Source organism: Macaca mulatta, chromosome 11 (genome assembly GCF_049350105.2).
Source record: "Macaca mulatta isolate MMU2019108-1 chromosome 11, T2T-MMU8v2.0, whole genome shotgun sequence".
Classification (NCBI taxonomy): domain Eukaryota; kingdom Metazoa; phylum Chordata; class Mammalia; order Primates; family Cercopithecidae; genus Macaca; species Macaca mulatta.
The window spans coordinates 62,122,588-62,150,470 of NC_133416.1; the positions used below are offsets into that span (position 1 = coordinate 62,122,588).

General features: G+C 43.6%; 1 protein-coding gene across 4 annotated transcripts in view; it reads right to left on the minus strand.

Moving 5' to 3' along the window:
• Positions 1–12,164: 12,164 nt before the first annotated feature.
• The window catches only part of TESPA1 (thymocyte expressed, positive selection associated 1), a 34,592-nt gene continuing 18,873 nt past the window's right edge, over positions 12,165–27,883 (minus strand). For 3 of the 4 annotated variants that reach the window (XM_077952605.1, XM_015151809.3, XM_015151811.3), the window contains 4 exons: positions 25,579–25,787; positions 24,261–25,072; positions 22,996–23,095; positions 12,165–12,484 (listed from right to left, as the gene is read on the minus strand). In XM_077952605.1, coding sequence (XP_077808731.1) covers positions 22,997–23,095; positions 24,261–25,072; positions 25,579–25,787 — 1,120 coding nt within the window. In that variant the 3' untranslated portion in view covers positions 12,165–12,484; position 22,996. 4 annotated transcript variants of the gene reach the window in all.

Genomic DNA, 27,883 nt, shown 5'->3' on the forward strand with positions numbered 1-27,883 from the left:
CTAGAATAGAATGATGGGTTGTGGAGGGAGGTATTGAGGATAGGAAAGTATATGGGTTTGGCACCATAGTGTGGATAGGCAAAACAATTTGGTTGATAAGGCACAGATCCTGACCTAACCTGTAAGGCTTGTCCGGTTTTTGGACAGGTAAAAGGGGGAATTGTAAGGAGACTTTATAGGCTTTAAAAGGCCATGCTGTAACAGGCAAACAATAAAAGGATAAAAGGCTTTAATCCTTTTAAAGCATGCTGTGGGATGGGATATTGGCATTGAGTGGGGTAAGGGTGATTAAGTTTTAATGGGATAGTAAAGGGCATGTGATCAATTGCCAGGGAGGGAGTAGAGGTGTCCCATATCTGTGGATTAAGGTGGGGAGATACAAGGGGAGGATGACAAGGAGGCTTTGAACTGGGGAAAAGGGTGGCAATGAGGTATGGCTGTAGCCTAGGAAGAGTCAAGGAAGCAGATAATCTAGTTAGAATGTCTCGGCCTTATAAGGGAACAGGGCAGGTGGGGATAACTAAAAAGGAGTGCATAAAAGAATATTGTCCAAGTTGGCACCAGAGTTGGGGAGTTTTAAGAGGTTTAGAAGCCTGGCTGTCAATAACCACAACAGTTATGGAGGCAAAGGAAATAGGCCCTTGAAAAGAAGGTAATGTGGAGTGGGTAGTCTCCATATTGATTAAGAAGGGAAGGACTTACCCTCCACTGTAAGAGTTACTGAAAGCATCTGTGATGGTCCAGGAGGCTTCCAAGGTGATTGGGCAGTGTCAGTCTTCAGCCACTAAGCCAAGAAGATCTGGGAAAGAGTCAGTCAGAGAGCCTTGGGCCAGAGTTCCAGGGGCTCTGGGAGTGGCTACTGGATGAGTTGGACAGTCTGATTTCCAGTGGGGTCCCGCACAGATGGGATAAGGCTTAGGAAGAATCCTGGGCTGCAGGCATTCCTTGGCCTAGTGGCCAGATTTCTGGCACTTGAAACAAGATCCTGGGGGAGGAGGTCCTGAAGGAATGCCTGACCACTATGACTTAGGTGTTTTGAAGTTTTTGTGTGCTGGAGATGTGGCTGGGGTTTCTCTCACAGTGGAGGCAAGTAATTACAACTCTTCTGTATTATTGTACAGCTTGAAGGCGAGGTTAATTAAGTCCTGTTGTGGGATTTGAGGGCCAGAATCTAATTTTTGGAGCTTTATTTAATGTTGGGTAATAAAATGCATATTGAGAATAAGACAGCCTTCTGACCTTGCAGGATCTAAGGCTGTAAAGCATCTCAGGGTTGCTGCCAAATGAGCCATGAACTGGGGTGGGTTTTTATATTCGATGAAAAATAGCCTAAACACTAATTGATTTGGGGGAGGTCAGATAAAGAAAAAGGAGATTAACCTTGACTATGCATTTAGCTCCAGCCACCTCTTTAAGAGGAAATTGCTGGGCAGGTGGGGGAGGGCTAGTCATGGAATGAAACTGTAAGTTGGACCAGGTGTGAGGAGGGGAGGTGATAGAAGGATTATGGGGGAGCAGAACCTGAGGAAGAATTGGAGCCTGATTCAACCTGGTGGGGAGTGACCTGAGGAGGAGCAGCCTGGGGATGAGGGGAAATGTCAGATGGGTCTGTAGAAAAGGAAGATTGAAAAGACTCAGTGATGCTTGGGGTTGGGACTGAGGGGAAAGGTGAGAGGGAAAGAAGGAGGATTTAGGATGAGTTGCATTGGGAACAGAGACTAGGGAGGGACCGATGTGTAAAAGAATGCCTGGACATCAGGCACCTCAGACCATTTGCCCATTTTACGACAAGAATTATCTAGATCTTGTAGGATGGAAAAATCAAAAGTGCCATTTTCTGGCTATTTGGAACCATTGTTGAGTTTGTATTGGGATTAAGCGGCATTGCAGAAGAAAATAAGGTATTTAGGTTTTAGGTCTGGTGTGAGTTGAAGAGGTTTCAAATTCTTGAGAACACAGGCTAAGGGAGAAGAAGGAAGAATGGAGGGTGGAATGTTACCTCTGAAAGGAATGAGGCACATCCCCCATATATCTCCCAACTTCCTGAGCCCAGCACAAACACATATTTCTCCATATTTCTTTCAAACTTCAGAAAAACATCACCTGGGAGATCTCCGATAAGGAATGCTAAATGTAGAATGATAACCAATTGTAATGCTGTAACCGAGAGAATTACCTTGTTCCCTGTAACTTTACATATCCTGTTTACATCGGGCTATAAAAAGCAAGCACTCGCGTTGTTCGAGGCCCTCCTGTATGCTGTGGAATGGAGGGACCAAGTTCGAACTTGCAGTAAAGATCCTTGCCGCTTGGCTTTGACTCTGGACTCTGGTGGTCTTCTTTGGAGAACAAACAGTCTGGGCATAACATCTGGGGGCTTGTCCAGGATTCCCCAAGCCCACCAGACCCCTGGTCAATGGATCTACTAAGATCGATCTACTGATAGGTGAGCTGGCTCGTCTCCATTTGTCTGTCTGTGTCTGTTCTGAATCTGAATCTCTGACTCGCGAGGTCTGAAACTGGAGCTGGCGCAGTCCTGGCGGACGCGCTATAGGATGGCCAGCGGAGACCGGTGGGTGACCTCCCCTGGCTCTCCTCTGATCTAGATTGCGATCTGAGCTGCCGGAGCGTGATCGCGATCCGAGCGGCTAACTCTGACCCGGGCTTCCGGTGCGCGCTTGCGATCCGAGCTGCTGGAGCGTGATCACAGTCCAAGCGGCTAACTCTGACCCGGGCTTCCGGTGCGCGCTTGCAATCTGAACTGCCCTGGTTTGGCGGGCAGCGGCTATCTCTGATCTGGGCTGCCCGAGCGCGATCGCGACCCAGGCAGCTAACTCTGACCTGGGCTACCGGTGCGCGCTTGCGGTCTGGGCTGCCGTAGCGCAATCGCGGTCCGAGCAGCTAACTCTGACCCGCGCTACTGGTGCACCCTTGCGGTCTGTGCTGCCGGAGCCGCTTGCGGTCTGTGCTGCCGGAGCACGATCGCGGTCCAAGCAGCTAACTCTGACCCACGCTACTGGTGCGCGCTTGCGGTCTGTGCTGCCAGAGCCACTTGCGGTCTGCGCTGCCGGGGCCGCTTGCGGTCTGTGCTGCCGGGGCCGCTTGCGGTCTGTGCTGCCGGAGCGCGCTTGCGGTCTGTGCTGCCGGAGCGTGATCGCGGTCCGAGCAGCTAACTCTGACCCGGACTGCCGGAGCGCACTTGCGACTAGATATTATTAATAAGCCAGATTTCCTTTACAGGGATTCTAACCCATATTCCTTTACAGGAAGAGACTACAAATTAGTACAGGATGGATAATACCCAGAGCACTCCCCTATCTCTCCTTACAAGTAATTTCAAAGATGTAAGAGCAAGGGGCCATGATCTTAGTTTGGAAATCAGGAGGGGAAAGCCCATTACTCTGTGTCGCTCCGAATGGCCTGATGTGGGGTGGCCACCCGAAGGGACCTTCCAACTTGCTGTCATCACTAGGGTAAAGTCCAAGATTTTCCTACCTGGGCGTGCGGGCCACTTAGATCAAATCCCATATATCCTCATATGGCAGGACCTTGTTGAGAACCCGCCTCCTTGGCTGTCCCCTTTCCAATTAGCCCCAGAACCTTCTAAGGCACTGGTTGCTCGGCGACTAAAATCCAAGCAACCAACTACCCCCCCCATCCTGTTCTACCTGATAGCGGGGACCCACTGTTCACAGAACCCCCTCCATACCCCTCCGGGCTCCAGGCCCCAGCCCCCCGGGCTGAGCTGCGGGAGGGAGCAGGCGGACGGGAGGCAGCCAGCACACATGGACCCGCTGAGAGTGAAAGTATCTCTGAAGGGCCGGTGGGGCGGACGCGAGGGTGCACTTTGCGGGCTAGCCCCCGCCAGCCACCTGACTCCACAGTGGCTCTACTCCTTCGGGAAATAGGACCCCCAGATGACACGGGAATCCCCAGGCTCCAGTACTGGCCATTCTCTACCAGTGATCTGTATAACTGGAAGACCCAGAGTGCTTGGTTTTCAGACAACCCCAAAGATTTAATGGCTTTACTGGATAGTGTCATGTTCACCCACCAGCCCACTTGGGATGATTGTCAGCAGCTCCTCCGAATCTTGTTCACAACGGAGGAGCGAGAGAGAATACAGGTAGAAGCTAGAAAGCTAGTCCCGGGGGACGACAGTCAACCGACTGCCAACCCCGACCTCATAAACACGACTTTTCCTCTGACCAGGCCGGCGTGGGACTACAACATGGCAGAAGGTAGGGGACGGCTACGCCTTTATCGCCAGACTCTAATGGCGGGTCTCCGGGCAGCTGCCCGCAAGCCCACTAATTTGGCTAAAGTATACTCTGTTCTGCAGGGAAAGACAGAGAGCCCAGCTACCTACTTAGAAAGGTTAATGGAAGCTTTTAGACAGTACACCCCCATAGACCCAGAGGCTCCAGGAAGTCAGGCAGCTGTTGTAATGTCTTTCGGAAATCAGACAGCCCCAGACATTAAAAGGAAACTCCAGAAATTAGAAGACTTAGAGGATTGTGGACATACACCCAACTGTGCCAAACTCGTATACCCTCCTGAGTACCCCAAACCCTAAACATCAATGGTACACTGTTTTAGATTTGAAAGATGCTTTCTTCAGTTTGCCTTTAGCCCCTCAGAGCCAAAAGCTCTTCGCCTTCAAGTGGAATGACCCCGATAGGGGCATAAGTGGCCAACTGACATGGACCAGGCTGCTGCAGGGATTCAAAAACTCTCCTACCCTGTTCAATGAGGCCCTCCATGAAGACCTGGGTGAGTACTGACGTAAACACCCTGAGGTAACTTTACTACAAAATGTTGATGACCTCCTGATTGCTGCTGAGACCCAAGAAGCTTGTATTCAAGGGACCAAGGGTCTCTTACAAGCTCTAGGAAATCTAGGCTACCGAGCCTCAGCAAAGAAAGCTCAAATCTGTAAGCCAGAAGTAATATATCTGGGGTACCTGCTAAAAAGAGGGCAGCGCTAGTTAACAGACGCCTGGAAGCAGACTGTTCTGCACATTCCCAGGCCACAATCCACCCGACAAGTGAGGGAATTCCTGGGGTCGGCAGGATTTTATAGACTATGGATACCTAGGTTCGCAGAACTGGCTAAACTCTTGTATCAGGCAACACGGGGGCAGCAGCCATTTAATTGGACAGACGAAGCCGAGTCGGCTTTCCAACAGATCAAAACCGCCCTACTCTCTGTGCCTGCACTGGGACTACCTGATGTCACCGAGCCCTTCCACTTATACGTGAACGAGAGTAAAGGTGTCGCCAAGGTGGTAATAACTCAGAATTTAGGCCCCTGGCGGAGGCCAGTTGCCTACCTGTCAAAGAAGTTAGACCCAGTGGCTGCCAGGTGGCCCCCTTGTCTCCGAATGATTGCAGCCACAGCTCTGATGGTACAAGATGCTGATAAACTTGTCATGGGTCAAGAATTGCGGGTCGTTACCCCACATGCCATCGAAGGTGTACTCAAACAGCCACCTAATTGATGGATAAGTAAGGCCCGGCTCACCCACTACCAAGGACTACTACTAAATCCTATCAGGATAACCTTCTTGCCCCCAACGACCTTAAACCCTGCCTCGCTGCTGCCCAACCCAGGCCTGGACACGCCGCTCCATGATTGCATCGAGATACTAGCTCAGGTGCACGGAGTTGGAGAGTACCTGCAGAACCGCCCACTCCCTGACGCTAACCTCGTCTGGTTCACTGATGGGAGCAGCTTCATGCATCAAGGCCAGAGGTACGCTGGAGCGGCAGTGACTTCAGAGACTGAGGTAATCTGGGCGGGACCCCTGCCCCCGGGGACATCGGCCCAGAAGGCCGAACTGATAGCGCTCACCCAAGCTCTTACCTTAGGGGCAGGGAAGAAGCTGACAGTATATACAGGCAGCCGATATGCTTTTGCTACGGCGCACATACACGGGGCCATCTACAAGGAGCAAGGGTTACTAACGGCTAAAAGAAAAAAGATAAAAAACAAAACAAAACAAAACAAAACGAAACAAAAAAAACAAGCAAGAGATCCTAGCCCTGTTAATAGCGCTATGGAAGCCAGAAAAGTTAGCTATTGTGCATTGCCCAGGGCACCAGAAACCAACCACTCCAACTGCTCAAGGCAACTTTCTGGCAGACCAAACTGCAAGAAATGTGGCAAAGGCTCCCAGCCGACTCCTTGCACTCCAGCTCCCTGACCCGGGCCCCGGGGACTTGCCGTATTCCCCTGATTATTCAGAACAAGATCTCCAGTGGATTGACAAACTTCCCCTGAAACAGATCCAGAAGGGGTGGTGGACTGATACTAATGACCAAACCATCCTACCAGAAAAATTAGGACAACAAATATTAGAACACATCCACCGAACCACCCACCTGGGTGCTCGGCGGATGATAGACCTGATCAGACGCTCTAAGCTCAAATTCAGACATACCGCCGAGAAGGCCAGCAGCATCGTGGCAAGTTGCAAAGTCTGCCAGCTTAACAACACCTACCCCCAATCCCAGACTGCAGCGGGAACAAGACTCAGGGGAACCAGGCCCGGTATCTACTGGGAAGTAGATTTTACTGAAATAAAGCCAGGAAAGTACGGGTATCAGTACTTACTTGTCTTTGTAGATACTTTTTCAGGGTGGATTGAAGCATTCCCAACCAAAAAAGAAACTGCTCTGGTCGTAGCAAAGACAATTCTGGAAGATATCCTTCCCAGGTATGGCTTCCCCGTCCAGATAAGGTCAGATAATGGGCCCGCCTTCGTCGCTAAGGTAAGTCAGGATTTGGCTTCCATCCTTGGGGCAAATTGGAAACTACATTGCGCTTACAGGCCCCAGAGTTCAGGACAGGTAGAAAGGATGAATCGGACCTTAAAAGAGACCTTAACTAAATTGACTATGGAGACTGGCACTAATTAGGTGGTCCTTCTCCCCTACACTCTGTTCTGGGCCCGTAATACCCCTTACAGACTGGGCCTTATCCCTTACGAAATCATGTATGGTAGACCTCCACCCCTGGTTCCCAGCTTAAAAGATGATCTGCTTAAGTCTGAAACAGAAAATGTCTCTGAATTCTTATTTTCCCTACAAGCCTTGCAGAAAATTCATCAAGAAATCTGGCCCAAGCTGAAGGAACTATATGAGACCGGTCCCCCACCGACACCCCATCCATACCAGCCAGGAGACTGGGTCCTGGTTAAGCGACACCGACAAGAGACCCTAGAACCCAGGTGGAAGGGACCACTCCAGGTACTCCTGACCACACCTACCACCCTAAAGGTAGAAGGCATCGCGTCGTGGATCCACTACACCCACGTCAAGACAGTGGACCCAACCTATGACCTTCTGGGACCAATCACGGCAACGGCTGAAGCACCGGCCACATGGACTGTGGACAAAGCTAAGAACAACCCCTTAAAACTCACCCTGCGCTGGCAACATAGCTCACTGCAAACATGCAGTTAGGTAGTCTAGCCCTAACGTTAGCTGCCCTAGTGGCCGCTGGGGAAAACACCAAACCAGCATCTAATCCCTTTGTCTGGAGATTCTGGCTTTATGAAAACCGAACCCACCCTGGACAACCTCATAAGCCCGGGAAATTATTGGCCAGTGCTGATTGCCCCTCCTCAGGGTGCAGTAGCCCAATCTTACTAAATTTTACTGACTTTCAAATAGCCAAACCAGTGACACCAATAATATGTTTTGAGTTTGATCAGACTGAATACAATTGTAAACACTATTGGTGGCACCAAAATGCCGGCTGTCCTTATAACTATTGTAACATCCATAGGTCCCGTTACTGAGGAGAGGAAGAACAGTTAGATCCTAAGTGGCCCTTCCATCATAGACGGGATGGAGACTTTTCATATACATGGATAGTTAGAGACCCCTGGAACTCCCGCTGGACCACGCCTCAACATGGGGCTGTATACTACTCCCCCTCCTCCACATGGCCTAGCAGTCACCTCTATCTGTGGCGAGGCCTAGTGCAAATACTGCCCCTGGTCCATGGGGATATCCAATGACAGGAAAACAGACTAACACAAGACTTACGTCCTTTCTCCTGGTTAAAATTATTACAAGAAGGACTAGAGCTTGCTAACCTTACAGGACTTCACAGCCTGTCTGGCTGCTTTCTGTGTGCCACCCTAGGGCGTCCACCGCTAACCGCTGTCCCTCTGCCATGGGGATCCTCTACCTCTGCCCAAGCTAACAACCTCCGAAACCTCTCATATGCCCCTATCCTAAACGTGCCCCTATACCTAAACCCCATTCAGGAGAAGTTTCCCTACTGCTTCTCAGGAACCAATTCCAGCCTCTGCAGCATCACTGCAGTGCCCCCTAATATCACCCTAAGGGCTCCACTGGGCATATTCTTCTGGTGTAATGGGACATTATCTAAGGACCTATCTAGTCCCTCTGTTACCAACCTACTGTGTCTTCCTGTCCCATTAGTTCCCCGGTTGACTCTACTAACTGCTGGCGAGTTCCTAGGGTACACCGGTAACTGGACTAGTACTGCTATTCACCCAGTCCCTAGACCGAGACCTGCACGAACCATATTTCTCCCCCTCATTGAAGGAATCTCCCTCACCGCATCCCTCATTGCGGCCGGGATGGCGGTGGGGGGAGCCCTAGGTCACACCCTCATAGCAAGCAACAAGTTGTGCCAACAATTTGCCATTGCTATGAAGGAATCAGCTGAGTCCCTTGCCTCCCTTCAGCGGCAACTCACGTCCCTAGACCAGGTAACCTTGCAGAACCGGAGGGCCCTAGACCTACTCACTGCTGAAAAAGGTGGTACATGTATGTTTCTAAAAGAAGACTGTTGTTTCTACATAAATGAATCAAGGCTTGTAGAAGACCGGGTCCAACAGTTACGCAAGTTAAGCACTGAAGTAAAAACACTGCAGTTTGCTTCAGCTGCAGACCAATGGTGGAATTCCTCTATGTTTTCTCTGTTAGCCCCCTTCCTTGGACCCCTGCTAAGTCTACTATTTCTGCTAACCGTAGGACCTTGTGTTGTTAACAGAATTTTGCAGTTTGTCAGAGAAAGGTTTGACACTGTTCAGCTCATGGTCCTCAGAGCCCAATACCAACCTGTAGACGCTGAAACAGAGTCAGACTTATAAGACCCAAGATTGGCTCTAGAGTTACCTGAAAAGAAGGGGGGAATGAAAGGAATGAGGCACATCCCCCATATATCTCCCAACTTCCTGAGCCCAGCACAAACACATTCCTCCATATTTCTTTCAAACTTCAGAAAAACATCACCTGGGAGATCTCCGATAAGGAATGCTAAATGTGGAATGATAACCAATTGTAATGCTGTAACCGAGAGAATTACCTTGTTCCCTGTAACTTTACATATCCTGTTTACATCGGGCTATAAAAAGCAAGCACTCGCGTTGTTCGAGGCCCTCTTGTATGCTGTGGAATGGAGGGACCAAGTTCGAACTTGCAGTAAAGATCCTTGCCGCTTGGCTTTGACTCTGGACTCTGGTGGTCTTCTTTGGGGAACAAACGGTCTGGGCATAACAGCCTCTAGTGAAGGAGGCAAGCCCAGAGAAAAGAGAGGGTAGAGACACAGAGAGAAGGGGTGGGGGTGCTTGTCACCCAGGAAAGTGGTGCTTGCCACTAAGGTTGAAGGATCAAGGCAGGCATCCCCACGATGATCAGACACCTCTAAAATGTGGGTGAATAATCAAGCAGACATCCTCACAGTTATTAAACACCAAAGGAAGACTGTCTTCCCAAGTACGTGACCGGCACTGGAGTTTTGGGTTCATGGACAAAATGTGTCTCCTCTGTCTCTACCAGAAAAGGAAAGGAACTGAAATTAAGAGAAGGGAGAGATTGAAGGATGGCACCAAGATTGAAAGGAGAAAGAGGTTGAGGGGTAGTGAGAGAGGTTGGAGAAGAGAGTAAAAAGAGGCTGCTTACCTGGTTTAAAATTGGTGAGATGTTCCTTGGGCTGGTTGGTCTGAGGACCAGAGGTTGTAGGTGGATCTTTCTCATGGAACAAAGAACAGGAGGACGGAGGATTGATCTTCCAAGGGAGGTCCCCCGATCTGAGTCACAGCACCAAATGTCACGCACGTCCGTGTGAAGAGCTCACCAAACAGGCTTTGTGTGAGCAATAAAGCTTTTTAATCACCTAGGTGCAGGTGGGTTGAGTCCGAAAAGAGAGTCAGCAAAGGGAGATGGGGTGGGGCCGTTTTATAGGATTTGGGTAGATAGTGGAAAGTTACAGTCAAAGCAGGTTGTTCTCTGGTGGGCAGGGATGGGTGTCAAAAGATGCTCAGTGGGGGAGCTTCTGAGCCAGGGGAAGGAATTTCACAAGGTAATGTCATCAGTTAAGGCAGGAACCAGCCATTTTCCCTTCTTTTGTGATTCTTCACTTGCTTCAGGCCATCTGGATATATACGTGCAGGTCACAGGGGACATGATGGCTTAGCTTGGGCTCAGAGGCCTGACAGTTTGGATCTGCTTCCCTGCCCAAATCTCATGTCAAATTGTAATCCCCATTGTTGGAGGTGGGGCCTGGTGGGTGGTGATTAGATTGCCGGGTAGAGTTTTCATTAATGGTTTAGCACCATCTCCCCTTGGTACTGTATAGTGAGTGACTTCTCACAGGATCTGGTCATTTGAAAGTGTTAGCACCTCCCCTTTTCTCTGTTCCTCCTGCTCACACCATGTAAGATACCTGCTCCCACTTTGCCTTCCATGAGTTAAAGCTCCCTGAGGCCTCCCCAGAAGCTGATGTTGCTATGCTTCCTGTATAGCCTGCAGAACTATGAGCTAATCAAACCTCTTTTCTGTATAAATTACCCAGTCTCAGGTATTTATTTATAGCAGTGTGAGAATGGACTATACCATTCTCTAAATGAAATACTCTCAGCTCTTTCTGTTCTCTCGTGACCAAGATAGCCTTAACTTTCCCCTCAGCTTGCCCAAATAGGTTTCTTCCTGACTCCAGGCCTTTGACCTCCCTTAAGAATATTTGCTTTAGAAAAATTTATGGTAGTTCTTTCTATTTCTTGAGATGTAAATCTTCTCACAGCCTCTTTCCAGTTTTACAACTCAGGAATATCTTTCTCTAGGACCTGAGAACCACCTCTTTGAAATGCAAACATCAAGGAAGGTTGTGCCCCTGTCTCCTGGTTTCTGTGGGTGGGAAGGGTAGGAAACTTGGAATGGGGGCTTTTTCCAAATTGCAAAACTATCTTAATAGGAGAAAGTTCATTTTTTTCTTTTGGTATGGCGAATTAGTAAACACAGATGGTTTAAAATTTTTCCACCCTAGCCCTTTGTCTCTGCCTCACTAGGTATCAGATTTAGTTTGTGCCTTCTCCCCTAATGCTGGCAATAGCATCAGAACAAAATCAACTTCTGTTTATCATGTCTGGTGTAACTTTTTCCTTTTCACTTTTAGTTATGATTTCCCTCAAATTCCCTCAAGTCCCTCTCTTCCTGTCATTTTTTTTGTCTCATAATTTATTAGGCAGCCAAATAATACACTTCTGGAAATGCATATATCTTACTTCTCCCATCCTATTAATACTAACACTTTCTCAGGGGAGAAATGTGTCCAAGATGCTCTGAAACCTCATACTGCCTAAGAGAGCACTACATGTGCTCAAGCCCTGTTTATTGACAAAACATTTAACTTCCAAAGCAAACTACAGCTGTTAATTAGCTTTAAAAACATGCCATGATTTAAAAAAAATTATTTGTATTGTTTTCTGCCAGCAGAAATAGTGTTTTCTTCCCCCACAACGGCTAGGAGAAGAGACTCTGAATCCTACTTATCTCTTTTTCTATAAAGATGCAAAATTTTGGGTAGAAAAAGAAACTGGATTTAAGGAGGAGCCTCCAAGTTGATTTCTTCAAAGGAGGTCTCAAGAAGAAAGATAGGACTCTGGTGTTGTGGAAGATTTTCTGGAATTTAGTTAGGAACACAGGGATGAACAGAGGTATAGAGGGAATCCTACTGTGAGATGAAGCATGCTTTTAGAGCCAGAAAGTGAGATGTCCTTCCTCTCTTAGCTTGGGCCCTTTGAAAGTACTAGAAACAAACTTGTCCCCTAAACTTGATCCTGAAGTCTCCTAACTGCCCTTGGCAATGTCAAAGCTTGGGAGAAAATTAAGGCTTTGTCCAGTTTACTGTGGTCCATATTATATATTTTAATACATACATAGTAGATACACCAGTGTACAGAGAAACAAAATGATGTGCCTAAGGTCTTTTTCTGTGCATGCAGCTTGTGGCAGCATTAGGATGTAGATTCCAAATCGCTCAGTCTGGTCTTCTTTTCCATGTACCATGCTGCCTTTCTCCTGCAGAATTTGGGGGTTTGGAGGACCAAGGTGTAGGGGCTGGATGTTGAGGGCAGTGCAGTTTCCTGCAAGAGGTTGGAATTAGGTTCTTCTATGAAGCCACTTCTGTCAGACCACATGCTGTTGTGGTGGCGGAGAAAGCCTGCAATGGGAATAAAAAGGATACATATCATGCATTTTTGAAACAACTTTGGGTACTGAGGTTAGTAGGAATTTTCATACCTCAGCTGTGGAAATGTTTCTCAGTATTATAAGTGATATTTAAAGTCATTAGCAGCAGCAGCAGCAGAGTCATGTGACTTATGGTTTCTGTTCTTTTCATCATGAGGTGAGATTCCTGCAAGAATTTACCTCTTACTGTTTAATACTTATAAAAGCATATATTTATACCTTTATTCTTTTGTATAGATTGCTGAGCACTGTTGGAGAATATCACTAAACCACTATCAATTCATGTTCTGCACCTTGAAATGAGTCTAACATTATTCACCTATTCAACTAGCAATGCATTTTCTATTAATAATTATTTCTCTTGTTTTTTCCCCATAGTATAATTCTCAAATTTTTACCATTCTTTTCCTGACTCACACTTTTTAGTAATGACCCTACAGGAAAAAGAGAGAAAGAAATAGGCAGAATTTTTCTTGACTTCCTCTCTAGATGACCAATATAACTGTATTGACACATATAATTTTTTTTTCATTTTGTCTTTGCTCTAATCTCAGAGAAATATCTGTCACACTACTTTATGGCTAGCTACACCCTCCAAAAGTGCCTTGGATCTCATCTCATCCCAGTTCTCAGTGACTTCACACCATCATCATCCCTGATATGGTTTGGCTCTGTGTCCCCACCAAAACATCCTGTTGAATTGTGATCCTGAGTGTTGGAGGTGGGACCTCATGGGAGGTGACTGGATCATAGGAGCAGATTTCCCCCTTGCTGTTCTCATGACAGTGAGTGAATTCTCATGAGAGCTGGTTATTTAAAAGTGTGGAGCACTTCCCCCTTCTCTCTCTCTTCTGCTGACCATGTGAATATGTGCTTGTTTCCCCTTCCCCTTCTGCCATGAATGAAAGTTCCTGAGGTCTCCACAGCCATGCTTCCTGCACAGCCTATGGAACCATGAGCCAATTAAACCTCTTTTCTCTATAAATTACCCATTCTCAGGTAGGTCCTTGTAGCAATGTGAGAACAGACTCATACAATCCCTTCCCTCCTAAACCATGGCCTTTCCCATTCTATTGATTCTTTCTTTCCAGGGAAATATTTACTGTATGCTGAAACTTTCCCCATCCTAGAAAAAAATTATTTACCTACTTTCTTTTCATCATTTCTTCCTCACTTTTCATATTAATATTTTAAAGTCTTGTCACCCAAATAAAAATATTCTTATCAAGGTTAGTAATTGTTATCTAGTCACAAATAACAATGGTATCTTTGCATTCTCCTTCCTATTGGATATTTTATGGTAAATGTTACTGAAGACTACACCCTCCTTCTTGAGAGAAACATCACTTGGTTTCTATTTGCAACTTTTTTTTTCTAATCAATATTACTCCTTTATATACATTGTTTCTTGATAAATCCTTAAATATTAATATTTCTAAGTTTCTTTTTTACTTCAGATTCTGATTCTGCATACTTTCTTGGGTAAGCTATCTTTCCTCACGCCTTCACCTATTATAAGTAAGCCTTGAACTCCAAAAACCTCAATTTCTAGATTCCTTTATCCAACTGCCTTATGGATTGCTGTTTGAGTTTGCCCTCCAAAATTCATGTTGGAATTTAATTGCCATCGTGATAGTATCAAGAGGTGAGGTTTTAGGGAAACAATTAGGATTAGATAAACTCATCAGGTTGAGGTCCCATGATGGGACTGTTGGCTTGATAAGAAGAGGAAGGGAGAGCTGAGAGGGCATGTGCTTGCTTTTTTACCATGTGATATTCTCTGCCATGTTATGAAGCAGTAAGAAGGCCCTCACCAGATGTGGTCCCTCAACCTTGGACTTCCCAGCTCCCAGAAATGTAGTAAATAAATTTCTTTTATAAAGTAAAATAACCAGCTTGTAATGTTCTATTATAGCAACAGAAAACCAATGAAGACATGGGCCTCTTTTTTATAGTATTTTAGAAGTACCTTACACTCACCATGTTCAGATACAAACTCATCAGCTTTTTCTAAATAGTCAAACAAGATAACTAGATATTCTTTCAGTACAGTGTTAATCTTGACTTTCTCTTTACACTGCTATTTTATAATTTTGCAAGGGCAGAGATTACTTTAGAGATTTATGTTGGGTAGAGATGCAAAGAATTTCCATCCAGTGGAACCAGTAATCCGAGAGATAAAGTTTATGCTGTTATTGAATATTAACCAGTTTTGTATCTAATATGGCAATCTATTAAGTTATCTCTCTGTATAAACTGACTTCTCAAATAGTCTTTGGACCAGGTCAAGCATATTGCTGGTACCTTTAGTAATTAATGAGTTCAGTAAAGTCTTTGAACATGTTTATCTACATTTGCATGAGAGTCATTATTTTACCTTTTTGAAAATTATACTTTAATATATTTGCCTTCCAAAGTGTTATTCCTATTTTACTTCATTCTTAATAAAATGATATTTACATCCATTTAATCGCCCAAGAGGAAACCTGTATGCCTTATCTTTCTTTCTGTTCCTTATTCCATTTTTCCTCCCCAAACACAAGTCTAATCGGTCCTAGCTTAGACATTTTACCTTCTAAATATTTCAGAATCTCACTCATCCTCCCCTCCATTCCCACTGCCTACAGCTTATTTCTGATCATCACATTTCTACTTAGGTTTCTGCAGTCAATTCTTAAATTATTTTCCTTACTCCGCTGGCTTCCTACCCAGTCCATCTCCCATACTTCTGCCAGAATCATCTTTCTAAAAGACAAATTTAATCACATCACTTCCTTTGTAAGTTTTTCAGTGGGTTCCTGTCTTAGACTAAATCAAAACACTTAAAATAACACAGGAGACTTTGTTTTATAACTTCCTTTCTATTTATCTTTCTTATTTTCAGTTTTGATCTTTCTCCAGCACATCCCCTTTCTCCCACTAGGCATAAGGTGTAGTTTCAGAACACAATGTGGTATTCCATTCACCTGTTTTTGAACTTATCTTTCTCTCTGCCTAGAATATCAATATTCTGCTTTTCCTTTTTCTACTCTCCTCAGTCACCTTCTCCCTGTTCAATGTTGGACGCATCTGTCCAGACTTACCTTTGCTACATCTTTGCCAACACACATCGTTAAAAAAAGTAATGTCATCTTCTGAGAGGTTAATTTCTGGTCCTTATGGCATTTAATGAAAAGTATTAATAATTGCTGATTTTCTTGTCATGTTTTTCACTAAACTATGTGCTCAAAGCATCCTGTGAACATTTCTGTTTATTCCGTATAATGCTTCTCTTGCTGGTGAGTTTACAAGAAGGCAAGTACATTTCAGTGGTGACAAAGGTAGTGAGAAAATTGCTACTTAGCTTAAAGGGTCAAGGCACACAGTAAATGAAGGTCAGATCCAAGTACAGGTAGTGAGGCTTGCCCTGATCCACAGTAACAGCCTAAACTCCTGCTCAATCAGGGCCATATGCTGTGATCAAAATGGCATTGACTTGAATTTCAGGAGACCTGGGCCTTAGTTCTGGCTCTGATACTAACTAGTTGCATGATCTTGTTAAGTCCTTTTCTTTTCCTGAGCCCATTCAAGTATAAAATGGATTTCAGGTAAATGAAATCACAAAATGCAAAACCACAGACAAAAGAAGACTGCTGTATCTTCTTGTCTCTTCCTCAGTCTTCCCTTTGTCTATACTGTCTCATTCTTTCCTTGGCTGTGGAAGGTGGAAAGATAATTTCTATTTGCCCGGCATAATCCCCGTTTTCTAAGTTGTAGTTCAAATGGATCACCAAGGCTACTTCCAACGCTGCCAAGGCACGCAACTTCAGGTGTCAACATTCACATCAAAAGCAATGTAAGCATTGTTTTTGAGGATGTGCAGAGAAGAGGAGGTCCCGGCTTCATCCACACTACTTTACACAGTCCTTCTGGTAGAAAGAGCCTCTAGTAATTATACTGTATAGCATTTTCAGAAATATTGTCTTACGTAAGTCTTATATAGAGAGATGATGTCCACAAGATTCATCCATGCCATCACATATTGCAAGGCTTCCTTTCTTTTAAAGGCTGAATAATATTTCACTGTATATATATGTCACATTTTCTTTATCCATTCATCCACTGATGGACATTAAGTTTCTTTCCACATCTTAGTCACTGGGAATAGTGCTGCAGTGAAAATAGGAGTGCTAATGTCTCTTCAGGATCCTGATTTCAATTCTTTTGGATAAATACCCAGAAATAGGATTGCTACATCATATGGTAGTTCCACTTTTTATTTTTGTAGGAAACTTAGTAAGGTTTTCCATAGCCTTTGCACCATGTTACATTCCTACCAACAGTGTACAGAAGTTCCAGTTACTCTACATCCTTGCCAACACCTATCTTTTTTTCTCACTAATAGCCATCCTAACACGTTTAAGGTAATATTTCATTGTGATTTTGATTTGCATTTTCTTGACGATTAGTGATATTGAGAATCTTTTGATATACCTGTTGGGCACTTGTATGTCTTCTTTCAATAAATGATAATTCCAAAATATATAAGAAATGTCTTCAACTTAATAACAAAACAAACAAATAGATCATCCAATTAAAAAATGGGCAAAGGTTGACAACCATCCCTTTGAGATGTAATTATCAAGGAAGATAGAACCTTTCTCTTCCAGTCTCCGTGGGCAGGTGGACGTCTAACTTAAGCACTTTGTTTTAACTTGCAAAACCACTTCCTGTCTTAAAAATATGAGAAGTTTATTTTTTTCTTTGCATAAAGCCACTTGACTGACACAGATGGCCACTCCAATTACCAGGCAAGTCTAGGGTGAACTGTGAGCCACAGATGATTCTGTTAAGTCTTCTTACTTGAGGACAAAGTATTGTTTATTTGACAACAGCCATGTAATGGGTTGTATCTGCTTGGCTACGTACAAGGGTAAGATTTCGTTCTGTCTTTGCAATCTGTTTAGTGGATGTTCTGTAATGCATATCATAGTCTGCTTCAATGCTTATTCAAAAATAAAACTGCTTTCTTTCTTTTGCACCTTTGTGGAGTGATTTCCTGGGGTGGGAGGAGATTTTGTTTTTAATTATATTTTCCCAACAGAGGCAAAACAATGTTGGTAAGAATTGTAAATGAGGTGGAAAAATATTCACATTTTCATGGTGTGCTCCCACTGTCCCTCCGCCTTGTCTAATCTCTTCCTACACTTCACATCTGACAGTCCCTCTTCAGAATTTATTTTGGTATAAAAATAACTGTGTCCAGTATCATCATCTATAAAATGGAGAATAATGAAAGATCTTATATCATAGGATGAAACGATTTAATATCCATAAGTGCTAAGGATTCTGTCTGCTATGTAGTAATACCTACATATATTTGTTGTTATTGGTAATATTATCATACAGAACCATCTTACATCAAAGAGAAGACTGCAGCTACCCAACTTACATAGGTTCCACCAAGCGCAAAACAGATAGTGCTTTGAGTTACCCACCATTTGGGGGTATCTCAAACTAGTTTTCTTCTTTGTCTTGTGCTCTGAATGAACATTCCCCCCAGTCCCTCCTGTCTCTTCTGCTGCCACCAGCAGGGTTGACCAAAAAAATGAACTTCCACCTCTAGATATGGTCACTTCACAAAGAGAATAAATATTGGCCTGTGCTACCTCAGATCCGGTAAAAGAAACAAAAAGAACAACAAAATATAAAAACTTTCTCCTTGGCTCTGCCTCTTATAAGCATGATAAAGGTCAAGTGGTTTAAATGTCAACACAGGAAACAAATAGAAAGGGCTGTGAATTTGACATTTTTGAGCATGGTGGAAATCATGAGGAAAGGTGTGGGTCATCCTTCCTCGGAACTTGGAGGAAGATTAAAACCTCTTTCCAAGCAGACACTAAATGAGAAGGTGGCAAGTGAAGAAAGCTGTTGGCTGGGAGTCAAGGTCCTCTTTCAATAGAAAAGGTGCCTGTTTGACTTCATTTCATGTTGCCATAACAATACCACAGATACGGCAATTTTTAAAGGAGAGAAATTTATTTCTTACAATTCTGGAAGCTGGCAAATCCAAGGTTAAAAGCCCGCATCTGGTGAGGGCCTCCTTGTAGCATCACCCTATGGTGGAAGATGGAGGGGGAAGAGCACGAGAGAGCAAGAAACAAGACACAGCCAAACTTGGTTTTATAAAAAGCTCACTTGAGATAATGAATCCTCTCCCACATGGATTAATAGTGACATTAATCCATTTACGAGGACAGAGCCCTCATGACCTAATCACCTCTCAAAGGTTTGACCTCTCAGCACTGCACTGGGGATTGAGGTTCCAATATATCAACTTTGCAGGATTCATTCAAACCACAGCAGTGCCCTTGTGCTAATTACAGAAAGGCACTCACCTTATGTGAATGAATTAGAAAAAATTGGAACTCGCTCTTAGAAGATGAAAGCCCTAGAGTTTTTGGATGGCAAGCTCAGTAGGGCGGGATTCTAATTCCCATTTGCCTGCTCAGCTGGGTGTCTCTGGGCAATGCACGGGCTGCACAATGCTACATGTTGGCTGGCTGCGTGCTGCTACCACTTCCTATCCACTACTAACAAGTAGTAGTTAATACCTGGGACTTGAAACGACATTATAATGGAAGATCATTAATCTCCAGGAAATAATTACAGACTCTGAACAAGGGAGAAGTGGGACTATTTCCCAGCAGAACTGAAAAAAATATCCCACTTAGCTCTGACTTTGATTGTGGTGAGTGAACTTCCGCCTTCCATATTTATCACACAGGCTTTAATATTGGCAGTACTGAGCTGTTGCTATAGCTCTCCCCTCTTCTGGAGATTTCTTAAAGGGTAATAGAGGAGTGGATTGAGAGAAATAGGTTATAGCTTTGTGAAAAGATGGTTAAACAAATGCACAGGACATTGGAAAAATTTGGGAGCTACTGTGACCCCTTCCTCAGCCAAAGACTGTGTCAGGAAAGAAGAGGTCTCTTATTTTTCTAGGTAATTATAGAAAAAAATTCTACAAAATATTTTCCTAATTTACTTGAGAGAAAAAGTGTATTTAATTTATAAATTTATTCTATTTCATTGATTATGATAAACTATCTTTTGTAAGACTCGTAATTATTTTACATTTTCACTTAAGGAGGCAAATAAAGACAACTAAATTGGCTGACACTATGAATTTTAAGGCACAACCTAATTTCAGAGATGTTAAAATGTGGAAAAATGTGTGCCTTAGAATCAATAAAATACAGCATTTTAAAACATACAGGTAATGGTTTAAATGCTGTAATGAAGCCCCATCACAGGCAGAAAATGGAATCTAGTTAGGTACTGGAAATGTGTGACTCCTAGCAATACTTTCTCCCTAGCAAATCAATTCTGATATATTAAAATACTAACCTTTAGACAAAGTTGGGACAGGTTTGTGAGAGGAACTTGTGTTCTGGGCGTTGCATAGATTGCCCAGAAGTGTATAACCATATAAATCCTGCACACAGCCTGCTTTGTGGAACATCTTGGCATTTTTCTTGTGCAAGCCTGACATCTGCTGGACAAACGACACTTAAGCAAAGTGCTGCATTTTAGAGTATATTCAGTTCTTGGCAAGAACCTACTTGTGGAGTGAGTATACACTACACATTTTCTGAGAAGAATTTGCATGTAATTTTTATCTTTCTTCTTTTATAGGTAAGGTGTTTTTTCCTTCTGTCTTCTTTTATGATTTTTCCCTTTATTTTTGATTTTCTGTGGTTTAAAAGTTACATGCTTAGGTGTAGATTTTTGGGTTTTTTTTTTTTTTTTTTTTTTTTTTTTTGCGTTTATTCTTTTCAGTGTTCTCTGAGCTTTCTGGATCTGTGGTTTGGTATCTGACATTCATTTGGGGGAAATTCTCAATTGTTATTGTTTCAAATATTTCTTTTATTCCTTTCTCTCTTTCTTCTCCTTCTGGAATTTCCATTATGCATATGTTACACCTTTTGTAACTGTCCCCTTTCTTGGATATTCTCTTCTATTTTTTTTCAGTCTTCTTCTCTTAGCTTTTAAGTTTTGGTGGTTTTTATAGCTATAGTCTCAAGCTCAGAGATTCTTTCCTCAGCCATGTCCAGTCCACCAATAAGCCCATCAAAGGCATTCTTCATTTCTGTGACACCATTTTTTATCTCTAGCATTTATTTTTTATTCTAAGGATTTCCATCTCTCTGCTCATCTGTTCTTACACACAGACTACTTTATCCATTAGAACCCTTATCATTTGAATTGTTTTAAATTTCCAGTTTGCTAATCCTAACATCCCTGTCATATCTGAGACTGGTTGTAATGTTTTCTCTGTTTCTTCAACCTGTTTTTGCCTTTTACTATGTCTTTTTTTTTTTTTTTAATAACTAGACACGATGTACTGAGTAAAAGAAATTGATGTAAATAGGCTTTTAGTAATGTGGTGGTAAGGTTTAGGGAGAAAGGAAGTGTTCCATGGTCTTATGGTTAGGTCTGAGTCTTCCAGTGAGCCTGTGCCTCTGGATTGTGACTCTCATCTGTGCTTCTCAGTCCTCTCTGTCCCCTTTGATGGGACGGGTTGGCTAGAGTAGGCTGGAGTTGCATGTTTCCCTTCCTTCAGGTCGGTTAGTCTCTGATAAAACCTCATCCGGTTAGGTTTTTGGTATCTAGTTTCTCCCGAGGGAAGACTTTGTTAAGAGGAATACAATGCTCTGGTGCATTTCAAAATGGTTCCTTTCTCCCGTCCCCTGTTGGAAACACTAGGGGATTTTTCTCCAGTATTTCCTGTGAGAACCTGGTTGAGCTCCTAGAAGTAAGACTCCCAGAAATAAGGGGCCTCCCAATGACTGGGTCTCCCTAGAGTTTTTATTTCTCAGACTGGTCCATGCTGAGCATCCAGTAATTCCTCGGTTATTGTCCGGGTTCTCTACTGGTTCTGATTGCTGGGGGAGTTTATGCTTTGAGGTTTTTGCTCCGATAAGTCATAAATCTTTGTATTTGCCCATTCTCTAATTTGAGGGGAAGTGGTTTGCCCTGTGACCCACTTCTCTGATGGGTCTAGAACGGTTACTAATTTTTCAGTCTGTTCAGCTTTTTACTTATTGTTTGGGCAGAGTGGCCACTTCCAACTCCTGACGTGCCAAACCAGCAACTGAAACCATCTGAAACTTCCTGAAGTGCGCATGACATATTGATGCCTTCTGCTATTTACCTCTTTTGTGGGTGACTAAGTATATACATATGATTCATATACCCTGAGATGTTGGTAGTAGGTAAGAGAGAAAGAAGAGTTTTAGATTCCTAAAACCACAGAGAATTAGAATTAAAACAGTTAGAGTTGTAAATATATTTGTGTGTCTGAGCAAGTACCACTGATATTTTGGAGTATTAACCAAGAAAACAATTGGACTAGAAAATGCAGAAAATGGTACCCAGATATCCAAAACAAAGGAATCTCTAAGCAAGGTTTATTTACTTAATTCAATAAAGATTTTAATTTATACTATCTGGGGAAAACACCATTATCCCTTATGTCATTTTCTTTGTGGTTGTAGTAGATGGGTGGTTAAAACTACAGGAAGACTAATTTTCATTAGTTTAAATAATAAATTACTGGCCAAACTATTTAAAGGTATAAGAGATTCCTCTGAAAGAAAATTAATACTGAAAAACTCATATCTGGAGGAAAGAAATTTTAGCTGTAATAAATAACAGTGTGAAATTCATTTCCTGCTTTGACAAGGGGAGGGAGAGCTATGCTCATCAGACCGTAGTTGCAGAAAGGAGATCAGACCCTAAATGAGCATAACTGGGAGGTACATTGAGGAGTCTGCCGAGTCCAGTGATGTGGGCTGATTAGAACATAGCTGAAAGCAGATGTTGGGATATTGATTGCCATGGCTGGTCCTCACCTGTTACAAAACTTCTACTACAATGCGTTTCAAACTTCAATATGCAATGAATTATCTAACCTAAAGATCTTGGTAAAACTGTGATTCATTACGTCTGGGGTAGGGGCTGACAGTCCACATTTCTAACAGAATCCCAGGGGATGCTGATGCTGCTTGTATCTGTAGACTACATTTTGAATATTAAAGTTCTACACAATGTCTCAGGAACAGCATTTCTCAGACTGTGATTACCAGACCAGCAGCAATAGCATCACCTGAGAACTTCTTAGAAATGCAAATTCTTTGGTTCTATCCAGGCCAACTCAATCAGACACTCTGGGAGTTGGGATCCAGTCATTTGTATTTTAACAAGCCCTCCACGTGATTGTGGTGGCTGCCAAAGCCTGAGCATCATTGATCTAGAAAAGTATTTTCCAGCCATAATAGAATCACCTGGAAGCTTAAAATAATTAGTCATTGGTTTCCAATTAAATCAGAACCACAGGATGTGGGACCCTTTATTATGGGTATTTTTTTTTTAAAACCTTCCTCATTTGATTACAATGTGCAGCCAGGTTTGAGAACTGCCTGAGAGAGGCCCACTTACTTCACGAGTCTTTGCCAGCAAAAGCCTGGTGGTGGGGCGGGTGCCTCTGTCTGCTGGGCCAGCGACTCTGACTCTCCTCCTCTTCACTGTTGCTTTGCACCTGTAACCAAGATCCCACAGAACTCAGCCAGAGCCAAGGGGGAAAGGGGGTAAGGAAAGGTGCAGGTGGCAGGTAGCTGTAGGGGAAGGAGGCTGAGTGTATTTGAGAGACACCCTCTTCTGTGGTGTCAGGGACACAGTAATGAGGAAGGCAGGAGCTGAGGTGTGGCTCTACATTCAAGGAGAGGTGACATACATGCAAATGATATTTCAAATAATCACGGCTTCTTTTGTGGCAAGGATTAAAAAGCTTTTTAAAGAGATCCCAATACCTCATGGAAGTACCTTCCATAGACCCAGGCAAGAGGAGTTCTGAGTTTTAGAGGGTCAGAAGAGTTGGTGGACTTAGACAATGTAAAGAGTTGGTGGACTTAGAGAATGTGCCCAATGTGTCCTGCACTATTCGTTTTAGAACGTTCTTTGGTTACCCAGAATCACAAGGTTTGCTGGTCAAATGGCCCCAAGCCGGTTGCAGGAATGTGCGCTGGTTTTGACTGATGACTGTTCTCTCAAGGGCTGACCTCTCCAGTATTGTATGCAACCTAGGCCCGAATGATGACTGATGGCTGTTTGTGTAGGTGGGAGCTTGTGGCATTTGGATGTGCAGGCTCGGGTGACCAAACATGGGCATGCAAGGTCCCTGATGGTATAGGACAGGTCTGGGCATGGGAAGAGAAGGGGACAGGTCAGGAGCTGGGGAGTGGTTCTGCTCACACTGTCACGTTCTAGCACAGAAGTCCTAAGAGTCTGAGAATCCTAGATTGAAATCTGGACTTCTAGGTCTTTATGGTTAGATATTTGTCAAGGTAAGGGAGAATTTATTTTATTTAAGAGTGGTTAGCTTTGTGTAAAACTGCTCTCCATTTGTAATCTTATGAGGACCACAGCAAATGGTAATGACAGGTGTACTTAATGAGAACATTAAATGGCAATCAGATCAGGTAAGTATTACCAAAGGAGCTCTGAAAACTTGACTGCTCTTAGGAAACCAGGCCTCTTTCTCTTTCTCCCTGTATATTAAACCTGAATTCAAATCAGAAAGTATATATCTGGCTAGGACAGAAAGCCTGGATTTTTTTTCCCCCAAGGGTCCTAACCCTTCATCTTCTGGGAAAGAATCTACAGCCTTTCTCTGCCAGTCTCTCCCTCACCTCCAACCCACTTACCTCCTCCAAGTCAAAAGTGTCCTGTGGCTGCTGGCTTAAAGACCGACGCAGTTCTGGTCTGTCTACACTCTGCTTCCATTTCTGCTGGGTGATGGACAGGTCCAAGGACTTAACCTTCCTGCCCATGAGATTCTTCTGGAACAGGCTCTTTCTTGCTCTGCTCTTTCTTTTCCAGAAAGTCTCATCCTTGGCTGGATGGGTTTCTGTATTGGTGGCTGGTAGACTACACAGCTCTCTCCTTATCTGAGCTGGGTCTGTGCTCCACTGTGGATCTTCTATGGGCAGAGAATGTGTGCAACAGGGTACCTTGGGGTTCGAATCCAGAGTTTGCGATGGTGCTAGCACTGTGGACATCCCTTGCTGTGTTTCCTCTTTGCAGCAGAGGACACATGGATAGGGAGAAGTGGGCAGCTTTTCACCCTCAACAGGGGGCACAGGATCTTCCTGTGAGAATTGTCCCAAATCAGAGTCTTGCTGGAGGACCTGCTTCTCTTCTTTCACTTTGTCCATCACTTCCAACACAACTTGGTCCAAACTGTTCTTTCTGGGGGTGTTGTGGGGTGGTGGTGGCCGATCTCGGGGGCATGTGTACAGACACATCTTGGAGATGGCTTTCCGAAGGCGGTCTCTGGGTGAGTGGGGTTCAGGCTCTCGGGACAGAATCCTGATGGATGGCACATCAGTTGGATGGTTGCAATTCCAGAACATGTGGGATGGTGTGAACTTTTGGACGGGTGTCTTAGATACGTAGGAGTAGAGACAGAAGAAGGCATCAGCTGTGACAGCCAGTGTTTGCACCTGCTTAAACCTGCCTGGGTAAAAGAGTTAAAGATGGTGAGTCTGGGGTTCATCAGCAAATTTTCTTAAATCATTCCCTTCAGAAGGCTCCCCAAAGCTCAAAATTCAAGGAGAAGCTTCCAATTTTCCTACTAGTGTTTCTCCCTTTTAGATTTCTAACACCCAGGGTTCTTTTTCTTGAATTTCATGATTTCTTGGCACCCCATCCCGTGTAGATATTCCAACTGGGAAATAAAAAAGAGGGATAAGATTTATAGACATCATGCTGATACGATTCACCAAAAGGCAAGAAGGCCTAAAGGAAGCAGTAATGGCCTGAAGTCTCTTGAAGGCTATTTCTTTAAGAGAAAGAATCAGACAGAGTTCTCCATCTTCAATGAAGACGACATAAGAGGAAATAGACACAATAGGCAAAGGGTCAAAGCTAACCAAGAGAAAGCAGGATTTGAAGTCACCGAGTCCTGCTGTGAAAATCTAAAGGGTAAGGGAAATAGAGCAGGGGTCTGGGAGGGATACTCACTGGCCAGCATGAGGCAGGGGTCTTCCATTTCAATCCTCCGCACCTGGGACTTCAGGAAGAGCTGGAAATCAATGCCCTTGGCCTGAGAGGGGGTGGTGAAAAATCGGGCGGGTATCCGAGAAGTGTCTTTGTGATCCTCTTGGCAAAAGCCCAGACTGAAGAGGACATCTTCTGCATCTTCTTGCACTTTGTCGAGAATCTCTGAGATGCTGAAATGAGGGAGTTTGGGTAAATAAGGGACAATTTTGAGACATATGTTAATTCAGAACATCAGAATATCTAATAAAAGTGTCAGAAGACTGAAATTCTTTTCTGTTCATTTCTCTGCTTTTCCCTGTGACTTTGAGAGAAGCTTTCACTTCTCTGAATCTAAATTACCTGTCTGAAACAGGGAAACTACAATCCAACCCTAGTTATAAAAACTGAATAAAACTTTAGAACAGTACTTTGAACAACTTATTGCAGATGGATAAAAATTTAAGTAAATATGAAAGGATTTTGAAAAATGAAGAGCAGTATAGATACAAATAAATTTCATGGCTGAATCATTAAGTGCTCAGTTCCCAAATTTGCCCTCCGACTTGCCCCAGTGGTTTTTGTGTGGGACGCCTAAGCAATGAATGTGTAAGAAACATAGAACCCCTGAAGGTCAACATTTTTATTCCTGACCTCAGGGCAAAAAGTAATCAATAAGTACATCCAAAACCTGATTTTGAGAGGTATGCTCCTTTCTAGCCTGTTTTCGGTACAGAAGTCCTGTGTCACAGAAAATCGCGTGCATGCACTCTCCCTGTATCATATCAACCTGGATTTACGTCTAAATCGGAGTTCCACCAACCCGGGTGACACTAGAGCTTAGTAATTGTGTTTCAAACAGTGAGGCTAAGGGAAGCTATTGTTATTTGACGCTTTGAATAATCACTATCACTCTCTTCAGAAAGTATTCTGGGCTTTTTGATCAAATAGGGAACATCTTGTTTAGCTAATAGCTGGACAGTCAGAATCCCTGGATCTACTCTTGCGCTTGCCAGCTTTTACCTTCATGGTCCTAAGTTTCCCTATCTGTGAATTGTGGGCATAAAACTGGATCAGTGCTTCTCAACCATGGCTACATGTAATGGCCACTTTTGCAGGCTTTAAAAATGCATATATTTGAATCCCATCTCCAGACATTCTGATTAAATTGAACTAGGGTATGAACTAGGACTAAGGCTCAGTGAGGATAAATTACTAAACCTGGTCATGTGACAAAATTTAAGTCTCAGAACCAGGTCTCAAATTCAAATTTTGACTTCAAATTTCAAATACATTTCATTATATCATACTAGTTTTCCAGACTTTTCATCTTTTTTAAAGAGTTATTTGTGTGTATATTTTGCCCACCCTATTAAATCATTCAGCTCCTGGGGTCAAGCTATTTGTCTGCTTCATCTTTTCTTTTTTTATTTTTATTTTTATTTAAGTTCTGGGGTACATGTGCAGGATGTGCAGGTTTGTTACATAGGTAAACGTGTGCCATGGTGGTTTGCCGCACCTATCAACCCATCACCTAGGTATTAAGCCCAGCATGCATTAGCTATTTTTCCTAATGATCTCCCTCTTCTCACCCGACCCCCTGACAGGTCCCAGTGTGTGTTGTTCCCCTCCCTGTGTCCATGTGTTCTCATTATTCAGCTCCTACTTAGACGTGAAAACATGTGGTGTTTGGTTTTCTGTTCCTGTGTTAGTTTGCTGAGGATAACCAGCTTCCACCTCCATCCATGTCCCTGCAAAGGACACGAACGTGTTCCTTTTTATGGCTGCCTAGTATTCGTGTATATGTACCACATTTTCTTTATCCAGTCTATCACTGATGGGCATTTGGGTTGGTTCCACGTCTTTGCTATTGTGAATAGTGCTGCTTCATCTTTTTCAAATTCCATACAGTCATTGCCTGGCCTGCATGTCTGAATGAATTAATATTTTATTGCTTCATTCAATCAGCAAATTAGTCAATTAATCAATGCATTGTTTACTGAGCATCTACTCTGAGTCTTGGAACTGTGATGGTACCAATACTGTACCTCCTGGGTACAAGTTTCAGTGGGAGGAGACACCTATATTTTACACATAGTTTTCAGCTCTGAGAAGACTCCTCTGCATCTTTCACAATTCTTGAAACAAATATGGTCACATTTTTCAAGTATGCAGTAAAAGTACATAAAAGCTCCAGTAAGATATCCGAGAAAAAAGAGGCCATGGCTCTTGGTTCTATTCTCCTATGCTTCTCATCTTCTCCACCCTTCCACCCTGCCAAACTTTAGTA